General features: G+C 65.5%; 4 protein-coding genes across 4 annotated transcripts; 2 read left to right on the forward strand and 2 right to left on the reverse strand.

The window, feature by feature from the left end:
• Positions 1-3,069: 3,069 nt before the first annotated feature.
• ARHGDIA (Rho GDP dissociation inhibitor alpha) lies at positions 3,070-11,006 on the reverse strand. Its single transcript, XM_066980027.1, has 6 exons — positions 10,851-11,006; positions 6,442-6,651; positions 6,170-6,253; positions 5,492-5,568; positions 5,247-5,310; positions 3,070-4,785 (listed from the first exon to the last, which is right to left on the reverse strand). The coding sequence occupies exons 2-6, from the start codon at positions 6,629-6,631 to the stop codon at positions 4,586-4,588; spliced, it is 615 nt and encodes a 204-aa protein (XP_066836128.1). The 5' UTR covers positions 6,632-6,651; positions 10,851-11,006; the 3' UTR covers positions 3,070-4,585.
• A 194-nt stretch (positions 11,007-11,200) lies between these two features.
• ALYREF (Aly/REF export factor) lies at positions 11,201-15,984 on the reverse strand. Its single transcript, XM_066979946.1, has 6 exons — positions 15,704-15,984; positions 15,310-15,441; positions 12,845-12,992; positions 12,687-12,750; positions 12,336-12,516; positions 11,201-11,472 (listed from the first exon to the last, which is right to left on the reverse strand). The coding sequence occupies exons 1-6, from the start codon at positions 15,935-15,937 to the stop codon at positions 11,458-11,460; spliced, it is 774 nt and encodes a 257-aa protein (XP_066836047.1). The 5' UTR covers positions 15,938-15,984; the 3' UTR covers positions 11,201-11,457.
• Positions 15,985-16,061: 77 nt separating this feature from the next.
• On the forward strand, positions 16,062-17,297 carry ANAPC11 (anaphase promoting complex subunit 11). The gene is made up of 3 exons (XM_066979950.1): positions 16,062-16,227; positions 16,305-16,465; positions 17,122-17,297. Exons 1-2 carry the CDS (start codon positions 16,119-16,121, stop codon positions 16,448-16,450), a joined length of 255 nt encoding a protein of 84 aa, XP_066836051.1. The 5' UTR covers positions 16,062-16,118; the 3' UTR covers positions 16,451-16,465; positions 17,122-17,297.
• Positions 16,472-17,297, forward strand: NPB (neuropeptide B). The gene is made up of 2 exons (XM_048050323.2): positions 16,472-16,890; positions 17,122-17,297. Exons 1-2 carry the CDS (start codon positions 16,657-16,659, stop codon positions 17,248-17,250), a joined length of 363 nt encoding a protein of 120 aa, XP_047906280.1. The 5' UTR covers positions 16,472-16,656; the 3' UTR covers positions 17,251-17,297.
• Positions 17,298-20,372: the final 3,075 nt, after the last annotated feature.

Consider the following 20,372-nt stretch of genomic DNA (forward strand, 5'->3'; position numbering starts at 1 on the left):
CCGGCGGCTTCCTCACGGCCCGAGCACGCGGCAGCGGCGGGGCGGCCCCGCGCGGGGCCTGGGGACCGGAGGCCTCGAGCCCCGGCGCCCGGTGGGCGCTGGGCCCCGTGCGCCGCGGGGCCCGGGCTGCTGCGGGGCCCAGCGGGGCACGAGGGCCCCTCCCCTCCCCCGCGCGGGGAGCCCGCCCGGCCTTTGGCTGCGGCGTTGGCAGCGGGCGCTTGGCCGAGGGCGCCTCCCGCAGCCCCGGCTGCCCGCTGATAAGCGCCGCAGCAGGGGCGGGTGGCGCAGGAGCCGGCCCCGCTGCCCGGCCGCGCCCTGCCGAGCTGCTAGCATGGCAACTGCTGGCAGGGAGCACGGAGTCAGAGAACAGCTGAGTTGGAAGGGACCCGCAGGGATCAGCGAGTCCAAGGAGCAGCGAGAGCTGCTCTTTGCTCTCCTTTCTTCCCTTGCGAGGGCTGGGCCACGAATGCCCAAGGCCAGCAGGGCTGGGTGCAGGCAGCTCCCCACCTCTCCCCTGACAGCCTGGTCTCTGCAGGCACTGCAAGCAGTTACCTGTCTGGGGGCTTTGGCTGGGAACAGAGCTGGGTGCCTTGCTCTGGCCCAGAAAGTGTCCAGATGAACTTGAGGTGATGAAGGTGCCATGAACGAAGCAGCCAACACCTTGAGCACGCCACGCAGGGCTGCAGGCACAGGCACGTCCAGCAGCCAGGGTGGGGAATCAGCTGCTGCTGGAAAGAGCTCCTGTATTCCTGTATTCACACTTGGCTGCCTTGGCTGCTTCCACACAAAAGAGTGTTTGGGAGCCGCTGCCCTGAACAAACAGCTCCCACCTGCCAGCGGGGCACTGGGGGATGCTCGCTTGTGTCGGGGCTGGGCTCTGAGCTGAGGCAGCTGGTGCCAGAAAAGCTTCACCTGGTGGTGCCGGAGGCAGGGTTTGCCAGCAGCCGGAGCGGCGTTTCCAGCTGCCAGCAGTTTGTGGGGTTCAAGGCAGTGAGCCGCTGCACTGCCACACGTCAGTGACGCCGGTGGGGCCCATTTGTGGGGCCAGGCTGCCAGTGTTTGCTCAGCAGTGCTGGCAAGGCAGACAGGGCCCTCTGCCACCTTGGAGGTGCTGCAGCCCTCTAGTTCTCCTTTTGGGTGCTGGTGGGGAGCCTTTCCCCACTGAGCCTGGCATCCTTACGCCCACCTTCCAGCATTAAAGAACAAAGTACGATTCTCTCTTTAAATCCCTTTAAACACCCCTCTCCTGCTATGGCTACAAACACCAAAGTTGCACAGGTGGGGCACTGCCTGGCCTGGCTGTGTACAGGAGGTTTCCTCTGCTGTCTTGTTCCCTGCTGGGCCCATAGCCCGGGACAGAGCAGCCCTCAACTTCCAAACCTAACCAGCCAGCAGCGCCGGAGGTCCAGGCCCATAACGAGGGCTCTCCAGCACCACCCAGGGTTTAATGTCACGTTTCCCTCGCCCTCAGCTGTCCCAGGCTGCCGTTTGAGTAGAGGTGCGTGCACCCTGCCACACCCGGGGACCTGCAGCTCTGCAGCTTCACAGCAGCTGCCCTGTCAAAGATGGAGCCGCTGCAATGCGAGCAGCCACCAAACCAGAAAAGCGGCCCGGCCCCACTGTTGTGCAAACGCAAAGCCAAGGTTTACGAGGTGCAGCTCCTGGAAAGGGCTGAGCCCTCTGCTTGGAAGCCACGAGCAGGGAGAACCCCGTGGCCCACCCAGGCACCGCGCCTGCTCAGCGTGACCAGAGCCCTGCCTCGGGTCCCGTGCCTGTGCGCGGCGGGGGCTCGGCCGCCAGGAGGGAGAGCCCGGCCGGCGGCCCTGCGGCTGGGGCCGCGTCCTGGAGGAAGCTGGGCAGTCAGCGACCGCTGAGCTGCAGCAGCCCCCTGCACCCCCCCCCCAGACAGCGCGCCCCACCACCCCCATCACAGGACCCGTCTGACAGAAACGCCAACGTCCGGAGTTTGGAAAGACTTGCCAAAGGGCTGGAGATTGCATCAGACAGGATCCAGCCCTGACAGCAACTGCCCGCAGAGCGGCTGTTGGGGCCGCCACAAGGAGCCTTTGTTCGTTTTATCGGCGCATCTGGGCTGGCGCTGACTGACACCAGAGGGCGACGCCTGGGCTCCCGCTGCGCTGCCCCTCCTGCCCCACACCACGGAGGCTGCCGCAGCGCGTGGCCGATCACAGCGTGCGGAGGGCGCAGCAGAAGCGAGGCGTGACGTGGGCGCAGGCCGCGCGGGTGCTGACAGCGCTTCCCCACCCGGCTGCAGACGGCTCCTGCCCTGCCGAGCTCCCGTCACCGGGCCCTGGCGCTTTCCTTCGGGTTCCGAGTGACATCGACTCCTCCAACTGCAGCCTCGGGCAGCCCTGGCGGCTTTCCGGGGCCAGAAGGAAGGGGCCTTTGCTCTCAGCACAGTCGGTTCCCTCTTGTGTTTGGAGCTCTCACTTCCCGTTGCGAGTCCCTGAGCGCAGGAGCAGGGCTGAGCCACCTCTGAGGCCTCTGCAGTGCTGCGGATCCCTGGAAGCGTTTCCCAGCTACCCCGTGAAGTTCCTTACCCGCAGCACAAACACACCACGTGCTCTGTAAACCCCCACAGGCTCTGATCCCACATCACCTCCCCTGGGCTCTGTTGTCCCTCCAGCTGCTTCCCCCCTTCTCCCGCCTGCACGGGAATCACCTCGCTGGCGCAGGCAGGGTGCCGGCAGGCCAGGGCTCAGGACCCCCTGCTCTCAGCTGGCAGGAGGTGTCCCTTCACAGCCTCAGACCCACCATTTTCCCTCTTTCCCCTTCTCACCCCTCATACTGCAGGCCATAAAGAATAGAGCGAGCAGCGACGTACAGATCTTCAACACAAGCCCTTGAGCGCGGCAAAGGCCGTGGCAACGTGGGCTTCTTGCCTGTTCCCCTCTGGCAAGGACTTCCCCAGATCCCCTTGCACAACACGGGCAACCCAAGGATTCCGCTCTTCTCCCCACCACGGGTGTTTGCAGCAATTGGCTCTGGAACAGAAGTTCTGGCACTTCCCACAAAGACCCAGAACAGACCCAGAACAGACAGCAGGCAGTCAGTTCAAAGATTTTATTTAACTGTCATAAAAGGAGAAGCAGACGATGATTCCAAACCTGTTAACCCGGGTCTAGGATTTACAGACAATATGCACCAAATCAAATTAACAAAAATCTCTCTAGGGGCAGGGCAAGGGAGAGTTAGAGGCAAAGACGTAGCTACGAGAAAGCCACATGTACTTGGTCCCAGTTCTAATACAACCTCAACGTGGGAAGATCCAAATAAGAGGGCTGCGGAGCTGGAACATGCCTGCCGTCGGGGGCTCGCGGGCCCCAGAGGCCCCCATCGCCCCGAGTGCTGTGGCAGCGCGGCCCTGGGTGGCAGGCTGGAGCGCTGCAGGGGTCTGCTGCGGGCTCGGGGCAGGGAGCCGAGTGTCAAGGCAATAAATACTGACAGGCCAGGCACAGATTTTAAAGGCAGAACAGATACATAAGGCATTAACCGCTTCTGAATACTTGTCCTTTGCAAGCTCTTTGTTGATCGCATCAGGAGAGCAGCTGCAGAAACAGACTAGTCCATCCTCAGCCCAAAACAGCCGGGAGGGCAGGTGCTGTCCTGGCATTTCAGTGCTTTGCAGCTCCTTGGGCTGCAATGAGAAGTCTGAGGTGATGGCACCACTGGTGACTCCCGCACCCACCCGCCTTGCAACCCCCTCTGTGCCTCCAGAGGTACTGGGGCTGCCCAGCGTCCGGAGACAAACAGGGACAGGGTTCTGCCAGGCCAGCTCTGGACACTGGGAGGGATGGCCTGGGGAAGGGGCGAGATGTCACCCGGGGCGTCACAATGCCCTCCTCTCCGGAGATGTCCAGTCTCGGGTGCAGAATGGACCAGCAGCAAAGCAGGAAGTTGTGAATCTTTCCTAATACCCAGGAGGGGCGTGACCAAGATGAGTGCCATGCCAACAAACAGGGGGAGGGCGGGTGGCTTTTAAAAAGTGTAACAAGGGCAGGGCCCCCTCCCTAGAGGATACGTGTTACACATTAAGGCATCATGGTTACAGGGAACATCCACAAATGAAGGTGCCGGCGTCCTCAGGACACCGACTGGGTGGAAGGGGCAGGCTGGACATGATTTTAGCCAACAGATTCAGATAGCTGCCTGGCATCAAAGTTCTTCAGCTACTTGGAGGCAGTAGCTACCCTGAGCTGTGCACAGGAGAGCTAAGCACAGGATCCTACACCGAGTGCAGGGTCTCCCCTTCAGCACCGACCAGAATAAAGGAAGGTGAGAAGCGGCGAAGCGCCTGGCAAGGGAGCAAACGCTCCCCCCTCTGTGCTGGAACAGCGCGGCCCTGGGACGAGCAGCTGGAGATCAGATGCAGACAGCACGGTTTGGCCAACGGGTTCAGTGATTCTCTGGGGAGGGGGCACATTACAAAACCGAGCGCTCTGGTCAAATTTGAACAGGGGATGGAAGGTAAGAGGGTTCCAATGTCAGCACTTTGGTACAGGGAGGGATTTCTACGGTAGCCACTGTCTGATTCACGCTCTCTGGGGATTGGCTTTGGGAAGGGCTAGTCCTTCCAATCCTTCTTGATGGTCAGGTTCCACTCCCAGGACAGGTGGTCAGTCTTATCATCATCTGTGAATTTGGATTTGATGTTGTAGCTGCCCCGGGCCAGCATGCCCTTGGGGGCTTCTTCCATGGGGGTCAGGAACTCGTACTCCTCTGCCCGGGGGCCATAGCTCCCAACCATGTATTCAGTCTTGTCAACTAGGAGGAAAAACAAGGTATGTAGGGAAGCTACTTAACAGCTTCCCCTGCATTTGGGGCAAATTAAAGCAAACGAAAGGTCTGTTACTCCTACAACAATTCATGAACTGTAAAAGGATCTGCAAGAACAAGAACGTCACCCACAATTAGCAGCGCTATGCCCTCCAGAACCAGCTCCTGCAGACAGCGACACCCCCACACCAGTACCGCTGTCCGCACATAACTGATCTGTTCACCTCCAAGCTCCAGGACCACAGGCTGCCGCCACCCTACCGCAGGCCTGGAAGCCTTCACACGCTGCCACAGTGCCACAAGCGGCACAGACGTGGCTGTGCTTCCCACTAGAGACTGCCTCCTCCCACCGTGAGCAGCTGGGGCAGCAGACGAGCCCCCGCCGCAGCAGCGGAAAGCGCTGGGAAGCCTCACACGAAGCAGTACTTGAGCCACAATGAAGCACTTACTTTTCACTCCTTTCCGGAACGTGTGCTGAATATACTTCAACCCTGACACAATCTCCCTGTTAACCTGCAGAGACAAGCAAAGGCTGTTGAAGACAGATCTCTTCCATGCGCTGCCCGCCCCACCCACAGTGGCCTATTTGCTCCCTCCCAATCGTCTTGGGGCTCAGGTACTCCCTGTGCTGGGACTGCAGCAGTCAGATGCTCCCAAGTTCACTGTTGCTCACTTTTCAGATCTGAATTCTTACCCTAAAGGAGATTTTTATCCGGTATTCCACACCCTCCTTCAGCACAAACGCCTGCTTCTTGTAACTCTCCAGGTCACCTACAAAGAAGGGAGATGGTGATTCGGGGCCCCTTTCTATCATGCTCTGGGATGGATTTAAGTTGCAAGAGGTGCTCAGGACAGGGTGTGCAGCAGCTGGGGACTGGACCCCTACTGCACGCACAGCGCACAGTTTATCCTTTTATTTTTGTGTTTCAGGACTCAGCTTGTTACGCTGCTCGTGCTACCTGAGGTGGGCAAGCAGCACCCCACGACAGGGAACTTCAGGCAGCAACGCCAGTCATTCACGGGCGTCACTTCGTAATGTCTGCCCCAGAGCTGTCACCATCTCGAAGCTGCCTTTGGCGCCGCTGTGCTGGAGGACAGCTGGCTCCCCCACCTGGCGGCTCACACGTCCACAGAACCAGGGCAGGCAGCGGAGGGGAAGCAAAAGGCCGCTGCTGAGACAGGGGAGCTCAGACACAGGCAGCTGGGCTTGGAGTGGAGAATCCTCCGTGGCCGGGGCGCTGGCTCTGCACCCAGCGAAGGGGCAGGGGGGCTCGCCCACCGCGCCACCGGTGCTTTGGCAGCACCTCCTGGACGGCCCCACATCGCAGCAGCTTTGACCTGGAAGCAGGGCCGACCTTGTTTCCCAGCTCACCTGTCAGGTCCAGCTCCAGAGGGCCGGGAGCAGTAGCACAGACCAACGTCAGTTTGGTCACCACCACGTTTGGAGCGTTAGGGTCTAGAAGGCACAGAAGAAGGCTCTTAAACACCCATCCCGCACACCAACCAACCCGCTGCTCCTCCCAAGGCAGCTTTTGAAAAAGCAAGAAAAGAAGCAAGGGCTCCTTGCTGTGTTCTGCCCAGCCCAGTCTCTCCCCGAGCGCCTCCCCCTCAAGGCAGAAGGGGAACCCCTCCGTGCAGGCTCACCCGCAGACACGGTGACGGCACCAAGCAGCGCCTCCTTGTACTTGCGCAGGCTCTCATCATCCTTGTCCAGCTCCTGGATCTCCTGGATGCTCTTCTGGGCAGGTGGCTTGTAGTTGACAGAGTGCTCATCCTCCTCGTTCTCAGCTGCGATCTGGGCCAGCTGCTCTGCCGTTGGCTCCTGCTCCGCCATCCTCACACACGCGACTTACACTGAAGGGAGGAGAAGTGAAACTGCAGCTACCCACCAGCGCCGGCCCCGTCCCGAGGGGCACAGCCCGGCATCGCACATCAGCCTTCCCGGCACGGCCCCGTTACCCCGCGGGTTCCCTCTCACGCCGGGGCCCTTCTCAGGCTGTCCCTGGGGGTCTGTCAGGGACACACCCCTGGGCAAACTCCTCCGGTAGCTCAGCTCCCACGCTCGGCCCACGCAAAAGAAAAACATCGGCCTCTGCATTTCGTTCATTAGCTGGAACAGGCAAATACCCCAAGCCATAGGAAAAACAACTCCCCCACAAGAACAACTGGAGGAAACTTTCCCTCGCGATAAACCCGAGCCCAGAGCAAGCCCGGCCCAGTCCTGCCTCTCTCCAATGTGGCTCCAGCTGAGAGCAGGGCTCCGCGCCACCACAGGTCCAAACGCCTGCAGCCCCCGGCTGCTCTCCCTTCCTCAAGAAATGCCGACTTGTTAACGACGAGCCAGGCCTACGCCCACGGCATGCCGCACAGGCAGCACGAGGTCAGCCAAGCGCCGCTCTCCCTTCCCACCTGGGAGCCGACTGACAGCAGCACACAGCTCAGCTGCTCCGTTTCTCCCGACGTGCCCCCCGAACAGGGCGAGAAACCCCCAGCGCCGCCGCTACTCACCCCGTTCGGGGCGCGTTTCACAGCGACGCGCCCGGCCGCGCAGGTGCCGGAGCCGTCGGACTCCATCCGCAGCCTGAGCCGGGCAGCGGCCGGAGCTGCCCCCGCGCTCCTCGCTTGTAGCCAGAAATACCAGGAGCGTTCTGCCAGGCCGACAGCTCGGGCGGCACCTCGCACACCTCGCACAGCTCCACCAGAGAGACGGCAGCCCCGCCAGCAAACGCACAGGGCAGAGGAGAAGGGAGGGCGGGGGGGGGGGGGGGGCCGAGCCCAGCCGCAGAGCCCCCGGCCCGAAGCCCCCAGGAGCGGGAGGCGCTGCCGGGGCTCTTCTCGCCCGCAGCCAGACCCGGGAACGGTTCCGGAGCTGTCCCGGGCCAGCCGTGCTCCCCCTGCGGAGGCTGGCGTGCCTCTTCGGGCAGCCGGAGGGCGGCAGGCTCGTATGATGTGACCGCGGCTCCTGGGCGTTAAACGCGACCACGGCTCACCGCCAGGCTCGGGGCGGGGAAGGAGCGAGGGGTTTGAGGTCACCCCAGGGGCTCCGGGTCTGTGGGGGGAGCTCTGCCCGTTACAGCCCCGTTACAGCCCCGCACCTCCAAGCCCCAGCAGCCTGCGCCCACCCCGCACCCCACGGCGAGCGGCCGCCCCTCCCGCGGGGGTTCCCCAGAGCGCGGCGCGGGATCTCACGGGAGCCTGTGCGCAGACGGCCGCCCAGCTTACGCCGCGCGTGAGCAATCGGCCAGGTTTCATCCTGCTAAACCCTTACCAAACCCAGCCACTTCCTTCGGGCTCCCGTCCAAAAAAGCTCCCAGCCTTGAAGGCTCCCAGAACCGTTCAGCAGCCACTCGCTCAAGCGTTTGTTCCACTGCTTCGGCCCCTTCCTTTGCCCCGTGCCTCGGCCGCACAACGCCCGGGTGCTGCCAACTGCTGGCAGCCCAGTCCTGGCCCCGGCGCCCCCCTGACGGAGCGGAGCAGCGCGGCGGTTCGTCAGAGCTGCCGCCCGGCACACAGCTCCCTGAGGGGCAGCGGGGGCGCTGTCCTCACCCGCTCCTCTGGGGTAAGCTCTCCCACGCGGCTTTTTGGCAACCGCTGTGCCACAGAGGGCGCAGGGAAGAAAAAAAGTAATAAAAGCAGCTCGTAGTTGCTTTTCTGCGCCTGTAACCTTCACCCCGGGAGCACAAGCTACAAAAAGCCGTGCCCATCGCTGCGCTGGTGGTAAAGAACCGGCCCGGCCCTCGCGGGACCTCGGAGACCGTGGCAGTCCTCCGGGGGTGGAAAACGGCTCCGCCAGCCGACACGGAGCCCCCGGAAAGGACGAGCGGCATGCCGGGCAGCAGCCCAAGCCAGGGCCCAGCTCTGCCAGGAAGCGCTGGAACAACACCGCCGCGTTCTGCGCCCGGCCTCCCGGCAGCAGGGCCCGAGCAGGCGCGGAGCCCCCTGCGGGGCAGGCTCAGGGCCCCTCCGAGGGGCAGGAACGCGGCCCCTCCGTGGGGCAGGCTCAGGGCCCCTCCGTGGGGCAGGCTCAGGGCCCCTCCGTGGCAGCTCCTGGGAGCCTCCTCGCGGCCTCCCGGCGCGTGGCCGCTTCCCAAGCCCTGGGCCGGGGAGGAAGGAAGGAGACTCCCGGTGGCGCAAGAACCTTTCTGGGGGCCCCAGCCTCGCCCGTCAGGCTGCCAGCACAAAGCGTTTGCTGCTGCCCCACACAGCGCAGCAGATCTCTTCCAGGCGCCCGCCAGAGCGGCCGTCGCAGTGCCGGGCAGAGCAAAGCTGCGGGGCCGGCGGCACCGGGCTGCGGGGGCAGGCACCCCCCGCAGAGCCCGCTGCAGGAGCCGGGCCCGCGGCCACCGCCCCTCCGGAGGGCGCAGCCCCGGCACGCGCTGCCCCGCAGCCGCCGGCACCTCCGGCCAGCCCCAAGGCCCAGGCCCGCGGCAGCGCCCTGCGGGGCGTTCCTCCGGTGCGCAGCCGGTGCCTCTGCGGCTCCCGGGGGCTGCGCTGCCCCTGCCCCCGCTCACGGGAGGGGGCTCCTCGGCCCCGGGGGGCCCCCAGGAGCATCTCGGGAAGGAGCCCGGGCTCCCCTCGGATCCCCGCGGGCCGCAGGGGCCCGCAGAAGACAGCGGGGACCAAACCGCTTCCCCCCCGTCCGACATCCGCGCTCGGCCGCCTCGGGTCAGCGGTTCCTCCTGGATTTCCTCGGTATTTTTCGAGCGGCGCCCAGGAGCCGGCAGCAGCGAGCGCAAGAGCCCCACCTCGTGCCGCGCAGAAGCACTGCTCGGGAAGGCACCCCGCCTTCAGACAGACAACGGCAAACGGCGGCGTGTGCCCAGGCCGGAACCGAGACCCCAGGGCAGCAGCGGCAGGAGCCGGTCGGAGCCTCCTAGGGCAAGCTCCCTGCCTCGGACGTCCGTGGGGCCGCTTCGGGGACCTCGGGGGTGCTCGCACAGGCACGGCCGTGCCGCGGGGGGTTCAGGCGCCCCCCCCGCTTCCTTCGTTCCCCGTGGGCACGGGAAGGCCGCGCAGCCACCCGGCAGCCCCCGGGGATCCCATCCGGCCAACAGCCGTCCCTGCGGGTTACCTGCCCCCGGCTCGGTTCGCCGCCCCGGGTCACCGCGGGGCTGCACGGGCTGCGGGAACAGGGAGCACCCACTGCTGGCACCAGTGGGGCCGCGCGGCCCCCCCCCGCGTGTGGTGGCGGCGCGAGGCACCGGCTCACGGCGGGGCTGGGACCAGGGCCGGGTGGGCACGGAGCGAGGCAGCCAGGCCCTGCCCCCCGCCGCTGCCCTCGGGGCCTCGGGGCCAGGGGAGCTCAGGCACCGCCGCCGCCTCTCCGCGCGAGGCCCCGCCGAGCTCCCGCCTCGCCCCGGGGGCTGATCCCGGCACCGGCTGCCGCCAGGCGCCCCGCAGCCAGCAACGCGGTTCCGGGCTCTGCTCGCGGCTGACCCCCGAGAGGCGCTGACGGGCCCCCGAGGCCCCCCCAGCCCCGCGCTCGGGGGCTGCGGCGCGCCCCCGCCGAGCCCCGCCCCGCGCCCCCTTCGCGCAGCGCCCTGCGACGGGGCCGCCTCCCCCGGCACGGCCCCCGCGGGTCGGGCCCGGCGCCCTCACGGCCGCAGGGCGGGGCCCTTCCCCCACGCGCAGGGGGTCCCGGCTTGCGGCCCGGGGCGCGGAACCCGCCGGGGTGCCGGGAGCCCCGCGGGACCTCCGGCGCCCGGCTCCTCGCCCGCCGCGCCGCGGGGCGGGGCCCTCGGCTGCCCCCCGCGACGGGGCCCGGCCCCGGGACGCGGCTCCCTCCCCAGCCCCGTCAGCGGCGCCCCGGCCGGCGGAGCGCTCCCGGCCGGGGGGGCGGGGCCGCGGGGAGCTCCCCGGGAGCGGAGGCGCCGCCCCTCCCCCCCCCCGAAGGTCGTTTGAGGGCACTCGGGGCCGGGTCCCCCCTCCCGGCCGCTCCCGTTGTCACGGCGCCGAGCGGCGGGGCCCGGCCGGGCCGCAGCGGGCGGGATCCAGCCCCGCGCCCCCCGCCCCGCTTCCCGCCGGCCCCCCCTGCCCCCGCCCCCGCCCCGTACCGGCCCTGCTCCCGCTCCGCGCCGCGCTGACACCGCCGCCGGGATCCGCCCAGCCGCCCGCGCACCCCCGCACTTCCGGGCCACGCCCGTCACTTCCCGTTACGCCAGGGCGGCGCCCGCGCCTCGCTTCCGGCCCAGCAGCGGCGCGCCCATTGGCCCGGGCCGCGCGCGCGCGGTGGGGGGCGGGGCACGGAGAGGGGGCGGGGCACGGAGAGGGGGCGGGGCACGGAGAGGGGGCGGGGCACGGAGAGGGGGCGGGGCACACAGGGACAGCGGGCGGGGCACAGAAAGGGGCGGGGCGCGGGGCGCGGGCGCGGGAAAGGCGCGCGGGGCGCGGCAGGCAGCAGGGCTCTAGACACGGTTCTAGTTTATTACGGCCGAGGTGAAAAAGCCACCCCGGCCGGCAGGCAACCAGTAAAATGTATCCCAAAATAACTCGGTACAAAACGGGTCTGCTTCGGCATTAAAAAAAACCTTTACACGAGGTTAAAACCTAGCCCAACCAAAAGGAAAACGATCCCGTCCTCGGGGCCGGCCGCGGCCCTCCCGCGGCACCACGGAGCCGGGCGGCCGCAGCCCCCCCGTGCGCCGCGCCGCGCCATCCGCTTTAGCTGGTGTCCATCTGCAAGAGAGGAGAGAGGAGCGCCGTCACCGCCCCGCCGTCACCGCCCCGCCGTCCCCACCAGCCCCCCAGCATCACCGCCCCCCTCCCAGCACGACACCTCCCGACCGGGGCCAGCCCGCTGCCCTTGGAAGAGTTCGGGCAAGCTCCCTGCGTTCCCCGCCCTCCTCCCCCACCCAACTCTTTCTCAGACGATATTGAAGCATCCCGGGTTCCAGAGAACACTGCTCCAAAACACGTCTCCATGCCAATGTTCTCTGGAATTCAGCTCGCTCCACCCGTACCGCTGCCCCAGCCGTGTCCCATTCCATCAGCGCAGGCAGCAAGGCTCGGAGCACACCGGGCGCGCGTTTAACCTCGACTCTCTACCAACATTTTAACCCTGCCGTGGCACGACATCTGGGCTCATTCTGAATGACACCACGTGCGTTGCTCTTTTCATCTCCTTCTGCGCTAGGGACCTGCATGCTGTGATCAGCATCGCTGACTTTTTCCTCTCTCAGCATCCGAGGCACTTATTTCACTTTTTTTCCTTCTGTTTTTCATTTTTCTGGCCCATTCTCTCCCCGGGCACTGTTACACTGCTATCGCTCATCCCAGCTGTTTTGGCTACAGACGAGCCTGGCCTACGCAGGCCCTGCCGAGTCTGCGAACGCTGGAAAGGGGCCGTTTCTTAGCAGCAGCAGTACTTCTGGAGAGCTAAGGCAACCAGAGGAACAGGGCAGTGCTCGGCTTTGGACGGAAACTATTTTGGCCCAGTAGGCTGAAAGATGATTCCTCCCTGCAGCCAGCTCTGGGCTGCCAGCGTTTCCAAGGAAGCGATGCCGCGGGGCACCTGCGCACAGCGCGCAGGGAACACTTACCCTGGCATTGTAAGCATCCAGCTGTGCATCTAGTTCTTCTGCAGAGAGCTGCTGTTTGGAAGTTCTCCCAGCTCCTCTGCCTCTCCCTCTGCTCCCGCCACGGCTACCTCGCCTGTTGCCTCCTCCACCACCAAATCCTCCTGAACCACCACGGCTTCTGGTCATGCCACCTCTGTTTACGCTGCGATTTTTAAAAGGCAGCCGTTACAGCGCGCTCTGGGTAACCCACACAGGCACTCAGAGTTTGTACAACGGGAGGCGGACCCATGCTTCCCACACAGAGAGAGGCCAGGCCAGCTCGCTCCCCACACTGACCCGCACGGCCACTCTCGCGGCAGCGCGGCATCTCACCTCTGTGCCGGTCTCCTCTGTGTGTCGATCTGTGACGTAACCAGCTGTATGTTCATGGGGCGCCCTGGGGGAAAGCAGCCGGTTACCCTGTGAGCGTGACGGGCACGCAGATCCCGGCCACGCAGGGAAACGCGCCACAATCAGCCGCGTGGACTCACCGTCCAAGGGGACTCCGTTGTACTGCTTCATAGCTTTCAGAGCATCTGCCTTCCTCTCGAAATGCACGTCTGCTGTCCCTAGACTGCGGCCAGATCTGTCATAGTGCACTGCCGCCTTCTTCAAGGTCCCAAACTCTGCAAAGAGTTCCTGAGAAACAGAGAGAGAAGAGAGCACGCTTCCGTCAGCACTGCAAACGCTGAGCAGCCCCGACGCAGGAGAGGCAGACCCCCCCACCAGCTGTCAGGAATTACACGGGCTTTCCGAGCTTCCCTGACGACTCAGAGAAAGCACCCCTGGGAGACGGGAACTCGGGCTATTGGAAGAGTTTCAGACAGGAGCCACCGGTGGCAAACCCAAGCAGGACTCCCTGGTCACCACTTGCAGGGCGCACGCGTGGTGTCAGCAAAGCAGCCTCAAGGGACGCGGGCCCGTTTCTTTTCCCAGGGACGCCGCAAGTCTTCTTGTCAAGGCTGAATCAACAGAGTCACTGTTGTAAGATTGATCCAGACCCTAATCCATTTGTCTCAGGAAGAACAATCTATAAGAATGCAGGGATTTGTAAAATAATCACCGTTTCTATGTGCTAGACTCACCGCCCCCCCCCCCCCGCCTTAGAGCTTTGCGAGACCAGGTGCAGTTTAAAACCACAGTCCCTGCCAGAGCTTAGGAAAACAACCCAAAAACCGAACTTGGGAAGAGTCCTCTCCAGAAGCGCTTCACTCGCCGTCACATGGGACGGAGAGAGGCAGCTACAGAGCCACCTGCTTTGTTCCACAGGGCCTACGTTCAGCGCATCACCCAGGGACGTATCACTGTACGCAAGGTGCTGCTACGCCCCGTGCTTCCAAAGCTCAAAGCCCACAACAGAACTGTCGGCTCTCCCAAGTGGGCACCGCAGGCCGCCTTCTACGTTGTACGCTCCAGAGCCTGAACACCACTCCGGCCGTCTCGGAATCACTACCCAAGCGTTTGGAAAGAGCACTATAAATATTTCGTTTCGCCAGCCAGCAGCACTTCAGGCAATCTTGCCGGCGAGCTCCTCCCTCGCGTTCGTTCACTGGACACGAACATCAGCAAAGCGCTCGCAATAAGCTCTCGGAGCGCGGCGCGGGAGGAGACGCTCCGCTCCTCGCCCAGGCGCGACCCCTCTCGCTGCGCCACGGCCGCAGCACCGAGCAAAGCGCACGCGAGGTCCCTGCCAGCTCCCTCCCGCCAGCACTCGCTGAGCCGTGCAGCCACGTCGGTGGCACCATCAGCACAGAAACAAAGGAAACAATCCGCGCCTCTCAGGCAGTGCGACGTTACGGACGGGTAGTAACAGAGAGGTGCAAACACTTCCATCAGCTTCGCTGCTAGGTCGGACGCGCGTGGAAATTCGTCCGCTCCTGCAGTCCAAGCCAACAGCGGATGAGGCGAGCCTCAACCATCCTGCAGAGCACGCGGGCTTGTTGAGTGAGGTGACTTCACAGTCAAACCGCACGCCACTTGGTGCCACTTTACACATCAAACCGAGGTGACTTCACCAGTCTGCGTTTTCTGTGTCTGGGCCTGACTACAACAAACGGGAAACTTAAACCAAATCTAAGCTTACACGAGGGAAAGAAGCGTTTGTAAGCACATCACCCAGTAACTAGGTGACCTAAAAAATTTTGCTTCCAATTCTCCCGACACGGACAGATCACCGTGTAGAGAAACTGGAATAAATTAACAGATGAAGAAAGCACCAAGGCGTCGTGCTCTAAGCCCCAGCCCCAGCCAGCTCAGAGACAAATTGTCCCGCACGCCCAACCAAAGAGCCTGGCAGGTTCTTACCCAAGGCACCGCTGAAACGAGTGATATAACTGGGACCAGTAACGGGGCTAGGAAGTTTAGCTACTGTGAAACAGATAAAGGAATTAAGGAAGTTACAGCACAAGGACGCAGGCTCTCCCTCACGAATTGGTCTCCTCAGTGTCACTGGTTGATGCGTCTATGGGAACACCTTGGCGCTTAACAGAACGCGACTTTAAAAAGAAGCTACGCGAACAGGTCCTATAACAACAGAGCAAACGGATGCCCGCGTACGGTTACTGAGCTTCTGGAGTTACGCGGACCTTGAGAGTTTACAGGGCTCGTTCTAAACTCTGTAGCCACAGAAGGATGGAGCCACCCAGCAGCATCTTCCCCCACGCACCACGGCAGAGCCACGGACAGCGGGATAAACCACGGCTCTGTGCAGGACTGCGGCTGTTCTGAGCCGCAGCCACCTGGAAGCCACGGCCAGAGCCGCCCCCAAACACCCGCGGCACAAAACCAGGCGGGGCCGCGGGGCTGGCCGGGACGGAGCTCCGCCTGCCTGACCCCCGCGGGCACCGGGGCCGGGGAACCCCCCGCTGCCAACCCCCACCCCTGGCCGCGGGGCACTGAATGAAACCCCCCACCCACAGCCCTCGCGCGCGCGGGGCAGCCGCTCCCGGGCCCCTACCTGGATGTCTGCGTCCGAGACGCCGAAGTCGAGGTTGGAGACGAGCAGCTTCCCGCCGGTCTCCACGCCGGCCCCCGCCCCGAAGCCGCTGTCGAAGAGGTCGTGCTGCCACTTCTCGGGGAGCTGCTTCGGCTGCAACGACACCGGCACCTCGCTGAGCGCCGCCCGGCCCCGCCGCCCGCCGGCAGCGCACAAAGGGCCAGGCCCGGCCCGGCCCGGCCCGCCCCGCCGCCCGCGCAGCCCCGTCCCGGGGCTGCCCCCGCCGCCGCCCCGTGCCCGTGCCCGTGCCCGGGCCCGGGCCCGTCCCCGTTCCCCCGGGGCGCCGCCGGCCAGCAGCCGCCAGCAGCGCCGCCCCCCGCCCCCGCCCGGCGCCCCGGGCCCGCCGCGGCCGTACCCGGCTGTAGGGCGCGGGCCGGTTCCTGCCGCCGCCCCGGGCCATCACCGGCCGGTTCCGCACGGGGCCGCCGCCGCCCGCTCGCCCGGCTCCCACGCCGCCCCGGCCGGGCCCGCCCCCGCGGGTGGCGCCGCCCCGGCCCCGGCCGCCCCGGCCGCCGCCCCGCCCGGCGCCGCGCTGGCTGCGGTTGAGCTTGATGATGTCGTCCAGAGACATGTCCATCTTGTCGGCCATGATGGCGGCTCCGCTCCGGGGCCCGCACTTCCGGCCGCGCTGCGCCGCCGCCGGAAGCGGAAGAGGCGGGGCCGGCGGGGGAAGGCGCGCCGCCGCGCGCGCGCGCGCTGGGCCTTGTGGGGCGCCGGGCGGGACTTCCGGCGGGGCGGGAGGGGCGCGGGGCGGGGCGTCCGGCGGCGCGATGCGGGTGAGGGTGCGGAGCTGGCACGGGGTCGCCTCCTGGCTGTGGGTGGCCAACGACGAAAACTGCGGCATCTGCCGCATGGCCTTCAACGGCTGCTGCCCCGACTGTGAGCGCGGGGGCACCGGGCGGGCGGCGCGGGGCGGGCGGGGCCGGGCCGGGGCTGACGCCGTGTCCGCGCCGCAGGCAAGGTGCCCGGGGACGACTGCCCGCTGGTGTGGGGGCAGTGCTCGCACTGCTTCCACATGCACTGCATCCTCAAGTGGCTGCACTCGCAGCAGGTGCAGCAGCACTGCCCCATGTGCCGCCAGGAGTGGAAGTTCAAGGAGTGACCGGCGCCGCCCCCGGTAAGCGCGCGGCCGCCGCTCGCCGGGCTCGTGCGCGCCGGAGCCGGGCGGGGGGCGGGGGGCGAGCGGCCCCTTCCTGCGGGCTGCGCCGCCCGGGGGGCCGGGCCGCGGCGGGGGCGGGCGCGGCGCCCCCCGGTGGGCTATAAAGCGGCGGCGGCGGCGCCCCGCAGCGCTGCGGTCCCGCCGGCACCATGCGTGCCGCTCGCTGCCTGGGGCTGGCGCTGGCGCTGCTCTGCCTCTGCCGCCCCGCCGCGCCCTGGTACCGGCAGGCGGCCGGGCCCCGCCATTACTCGGTGGGCAGAGCCTCGGGGCTGCTCTCCGGCCTCCGCCGCTCGCCCTACATCCGCCGCTCCGACGCCGCCGACCGCCGTCCCGGAGCGCTGCCACCCGGCTCGGCCCGCCCGCCCGCGCCGCTCCGCCCCGCGGTGAGTACCGGGGGCGCCGGGCACGGGGGGCACCGGTGCCGCTCCCCACAGGGCACTGGGCACGGGCTGTGCCGGGGCTGCCCGGCCACAGGCACCAGGGCCCCGTGCTCCAGCGAGCAGCGGGAGCAGGATCTCACCTGCCCGCGGGGCTCCGGGACGCTGGGGCAGCCCGGCTCCCCCGGCAGCGCCACGTCCTGGGGCCCCCGGTCCTGTTGATGGTCTCCCCCGCAGGCACCGTGCGTGATGGATGTGGCCCCCGAGCTGCGGAGCTGCCAGGCGCTGCTGGGAGCCCCTGGCACTCTCCAGTGCAAAGCAGACGTGACCTTGTCCCTGGACCCCACGGAGTGCGCGGATGCCTGAGCCAGCACCGGTGGCTCACAGCGACAATAAATGCACTTGGACTGGAACGATCTCGTCTGTCTTTGCAGGGACAGGAGGTGCTGCTGAAAGCCCCTGTAGGGGTGGAGGAACCCACCGGGGTCTGGGGCACGCAGGGGCTGCCCCACTGGGCGTAGATCCAGGGAAGCAGTGCCAGCCTGGGGCGAGAGGTTTACTGGTGCTGTGGGCGCAGGGGGATAGAGCAAAGCCTGGGGCCCCCTTGCTGGGCTCAGGATGAGGGGACTGCCGGGGGAGAGGGAACCCATCGAAATGGAGCACCAGGTGCTAGAACAGCAACTGACTTCATTGGGAAGAGGAGCCCCAAGATCCGCAGGGCAGGCGTGGGGGGTGGGCCCTGCCCTGAACAGCCCTGCTTCAAGCACTACTTCTGTATCATCTGCAAACATTCTGTATCAGCCTGCAAACAGCTGCTGCAGAGGCGGCGTCTCCCCACATCGCTGCTGAGCCCCCCCACCTCACCCCAGGGTCTGGCTCCCTGAACCCACGAGGGACTTGCGCTGGGCCAGGACAGCCTGCCCAGGGCACTGGCGATGCTGTGGGCTAACAGGACAAGGGCAGCGTAGCTGGGCGTGCATGGGGGCAGCTGGGGCTGAGCACTGAGAGACCTGCAGCCCTGCTGCCTCTGAGGGCCAGGGCTGGCATCCTCCAGGTGCCCGTGACTGCTCAAACCCAGGTGGAAAAATTGCTCACCGATCACAACCAGCAATCACCACCCCCCTGGAAACTCACAGATAGCCCCACACGCCCGAGGGCTGCGCAAATGCCTGTCAGCAGTGGCTGCGAGGCACGGTGCCCGCAGCAGTGGCAGGGCTGTGCAGGCAGCAGTGACGGGGCGATACAGCCCAAGCTGCAGGGAGCAGCAGAACCTGACTCGGCTTTGCTGGGTGAATTACTGCAGCCAGGGCATCGCTGTCCTGCCACCCCCCGAAGGGCCCTGCTGCCCCCGTCCCCACGTGCTGCAGGAGGCGCTGGCCCAGCCCCGGGGCGCCCAGGCCGTGCTCAGGCAGCAGCACCCCGGTGCAGCACCACCGACACCCCCGGCAAACCGGCCAGCGCAGCCCAGGGACCCTGCCTGCCCCGGCCCCGGCCGACGCGAGGAGCGCAGCTCCACCCCCCCAGTCCCCGAGTGTCACCTGGGCAAGAGGCAAGGCTGAGTCCTCGGAGAGCCGCGGGCAGGAGCAGCCCCTCGCTGAGGGCACCCCCTTTCTATAAAGGCTGCCACACGCTGCCCTGAGCCCTGCCCAGCTGAAGGCTGCCAGCACTGCAGGCACGCGCCTCTGCGTCCCCCCGAGGTGCGGGCGGCCCTGGGCATAGCACCAGGACCACGCGTGCTGCTTGTGCTGCTGGGGCACGCGCGCGGGCGCTGCAGCTCCTGCCACAGGGTGAGGACCAGAGCTGCTGGCCTCCTACACCAGGGTCACCACTGCGCTCGTAAGATTTAGCGAGCCCGATTCAAATGTTCCAGCAAATTGGTTCCCATGAGAGAAACGTCAGACACTTACTGCACGTTGCAAGGGAGGCCTCCTCAGGATTAGTGCAGGAGCCAGAGTCTTAGTCCGTGCTTGGTAAAAGGAAGAGAGAGAGAGGAGGACAGTGAGAATTGAGTCACAAACTTGAAATTCGTGCAATTTATTTCCCTATTTTAACTCCCCATTCATTTTTGCCCTCCGGGACTCACAAGATGTCAGCGAACACAAGGTTGGAAGGAAAAGGGCCCAAAGGCACTTGAAGAAATACCATATGCCAAAGTTTTCTGCTCAGAAACAGCAATGAGGACATGCAGAATGGCAGCTCCACCACGCACTGCTCACTCATCTGAACAAGTGAAGCTGAAATTTCCAGGCAAAACAGTTACACCAGCAGGCAGGCACCCAAGTGGTGAGAACGCAAATTAAATAGTTTAGTCATTTTTTAATAACAACGGCACTTGTTTTGGTCCCAGAGGCAGCTCATTTACACGCAAATGCTGGGCTCGGAGTAGGTTTGTCACCGTGTGGAGTTGTTTGTTTTTAATGACAAACTCCCCGTCAGTCTCTGGGGGTGGGGAGCTCATACCGCAACGGGGCTCTTTGTGCTCTTGCCCCCCAGCAGAGCCCAGGACAGGGCTCAGCCTGGCCCCACGGCCCACAAGGGCAGCAGAGGATCCTGGCCAGCGATAACCTCACCTCCACTCTGGCAGCAAGCGGCAGCGGTGGCTACCTCCAGTCAGGAAAAGTCCCGGCTGGCGAGCAGCAGGGGACAGCCCCGGGGGAGCAGCCTGCTCAGGAGCCGGACAGGCCTCAGCAGCCGGGGCTAGCCTGGCCCTGCAGGGAGCAGGCACCCCCATCCTTGTCCCCATGTCACCAGCCAGGCCCAGGGCCCAGCAACAGGCTTTCCACCACAGCCACGACCCTGCTGCCAGCCAACAAGGGCGGTATTTTTCTAGAGATGAAACATCTCCCAAAAACGGCAGGTGGAATCAGGGGTCGTTCCGACACTTGCCCAGGGCTGCCCTCAACCTCCCTTCAGCTACAGAGCTGCTCTGGAGAAAAGCTTTCTGCCAGGCACGGCCCCACCACTGGAGAAAAGCCCTCTCTGCTCCTCCAGGACGAGCACCAGCGTGGCCCCACACAGGACAGAGCAGCGCGGAGCCGATGGCCCTGCCCCAGCCCCCTGCATCCCCCAGAGCAGGAACATCCGCAGCCCCCAGCAGCTGCAGAGCTGAGGGGGGAGCAGGACAGGCCGGTGCACTCACGGCATCGCCGGTGCCGTGCTCGAACGCTGCCCAGCGGTGGGACTGCTGTTCTGTCACAGGCACCTGAGGAGCTCCAGCGAGGTTATGGGAGAGGACGGGAGGCTTCGAGTTCTCCAGGTCCCCCTCCTGCCCCGAGGCCGGGAGCATTCCCACGCAGGTGGGTGGGTTGGCTCCTGATAGCACCTTGTCACAAATGACACATTCATTAGGAGATGCCAATATGCAAACACAGGATCTGGGATTAGCAATTGCACAGACATGAGATGCTGAGGCTCTGTGGCAGATCTGTGCACGCTGCAGCCCTTCTGCAGGCAGCAGGGCAGAGCCACCAGGGCTGCTCGTAGACACT

This window comes from Anser cygnoides, chromosome 19 (genome assembly GCF_040182565.1).
Source record: "Anser cygnoides isolate HZ-2024a breed goose chromosome 19, Taihu_goose_T2T_genome, whole genome shotgun sequence".
Lineage (NCBI taxonomy): Eukaryota > Metazoa > Chordata > Aves > Anseriformes > Anatidae > Anser > Anser cygnoides.

Excerpts from the sequence above, each read along its gene's own strand:
- ARHGDIA (XM_066980027.1), bottom strand. The coding sequence starts at position 6,631 with ATGGCGGAGCAGGAGCCAACGGCAGAGCAGCTGGCCCAGATCGCAGCT. Across the intron at positions 6,254-6,441 it reads TGCCGTCACCGTGTCTGCGG|ACCCTAACGCTCCAAACGTG; the intron begins GTGAGCCTGCAC and ends TGTGCCTTCTAG. Across the intron at positions 5,311-5,491 it reads GGATAAAAATCTCCTTTAGG|GTTAACAGGGAGATTGTGTC; the intron begins GTAAGAATTCAG and ends TTGTCTCTGCAG.
- ALYREF (XM_066979946.1), bottom strand. The coding sequence starts at position 15,937 with ATGGCCGACAAGATGGACATGTCTCTGGACGACATCATCAAGCTCAAC. Across the intron at positions 15,442-15,703 it reads GGCCCGCGCCCTACAGCCGG|CCGAAGCAGCTCCCCGAGAA; the intron begins GTACGGCCGCGG and ends GTGTCGTTGCAG. Across the intron at positions 12,517-12,686 it reads CAGAGGAGACCGGCACAGAG|CGTAAACAGAGGTGGCATGA; the intron begins GTGAGATGCCGC and ends TAAAAATCGCAG.
- ANAPC11 (XM_066979950.1), top strand. The coding sequence starts at position 16,119 with ATGCGGGTGAGGGTGCGGAGCTGGCACGGGGTCGCCTCCTGGCTGTGG. Across the intron at positions 16,228-16,304 it reads CAACGGCTGCTGCCCCGACT|GCAAGGTGCCCGGGGACGAC; the intron begins GTGAGCGCGGGG and ends TCCGCGCCGCAG.
- NPB (XM_048050323.2), top strand. The coding sequence starts at position 16,657 with ATGCGTGCCGCTCGCTGCCTGGGGCTGGCGCTGGCGCTGCTCTGCCTC. Across the intron at positions 16,891-17,121 it reads CCGCGCCGCTCCGCCCCGCG|GCACCGTGCGTGATGGATGT; the intron begins GTGAGTACCGGG and ends TCTCCCCCGCAG.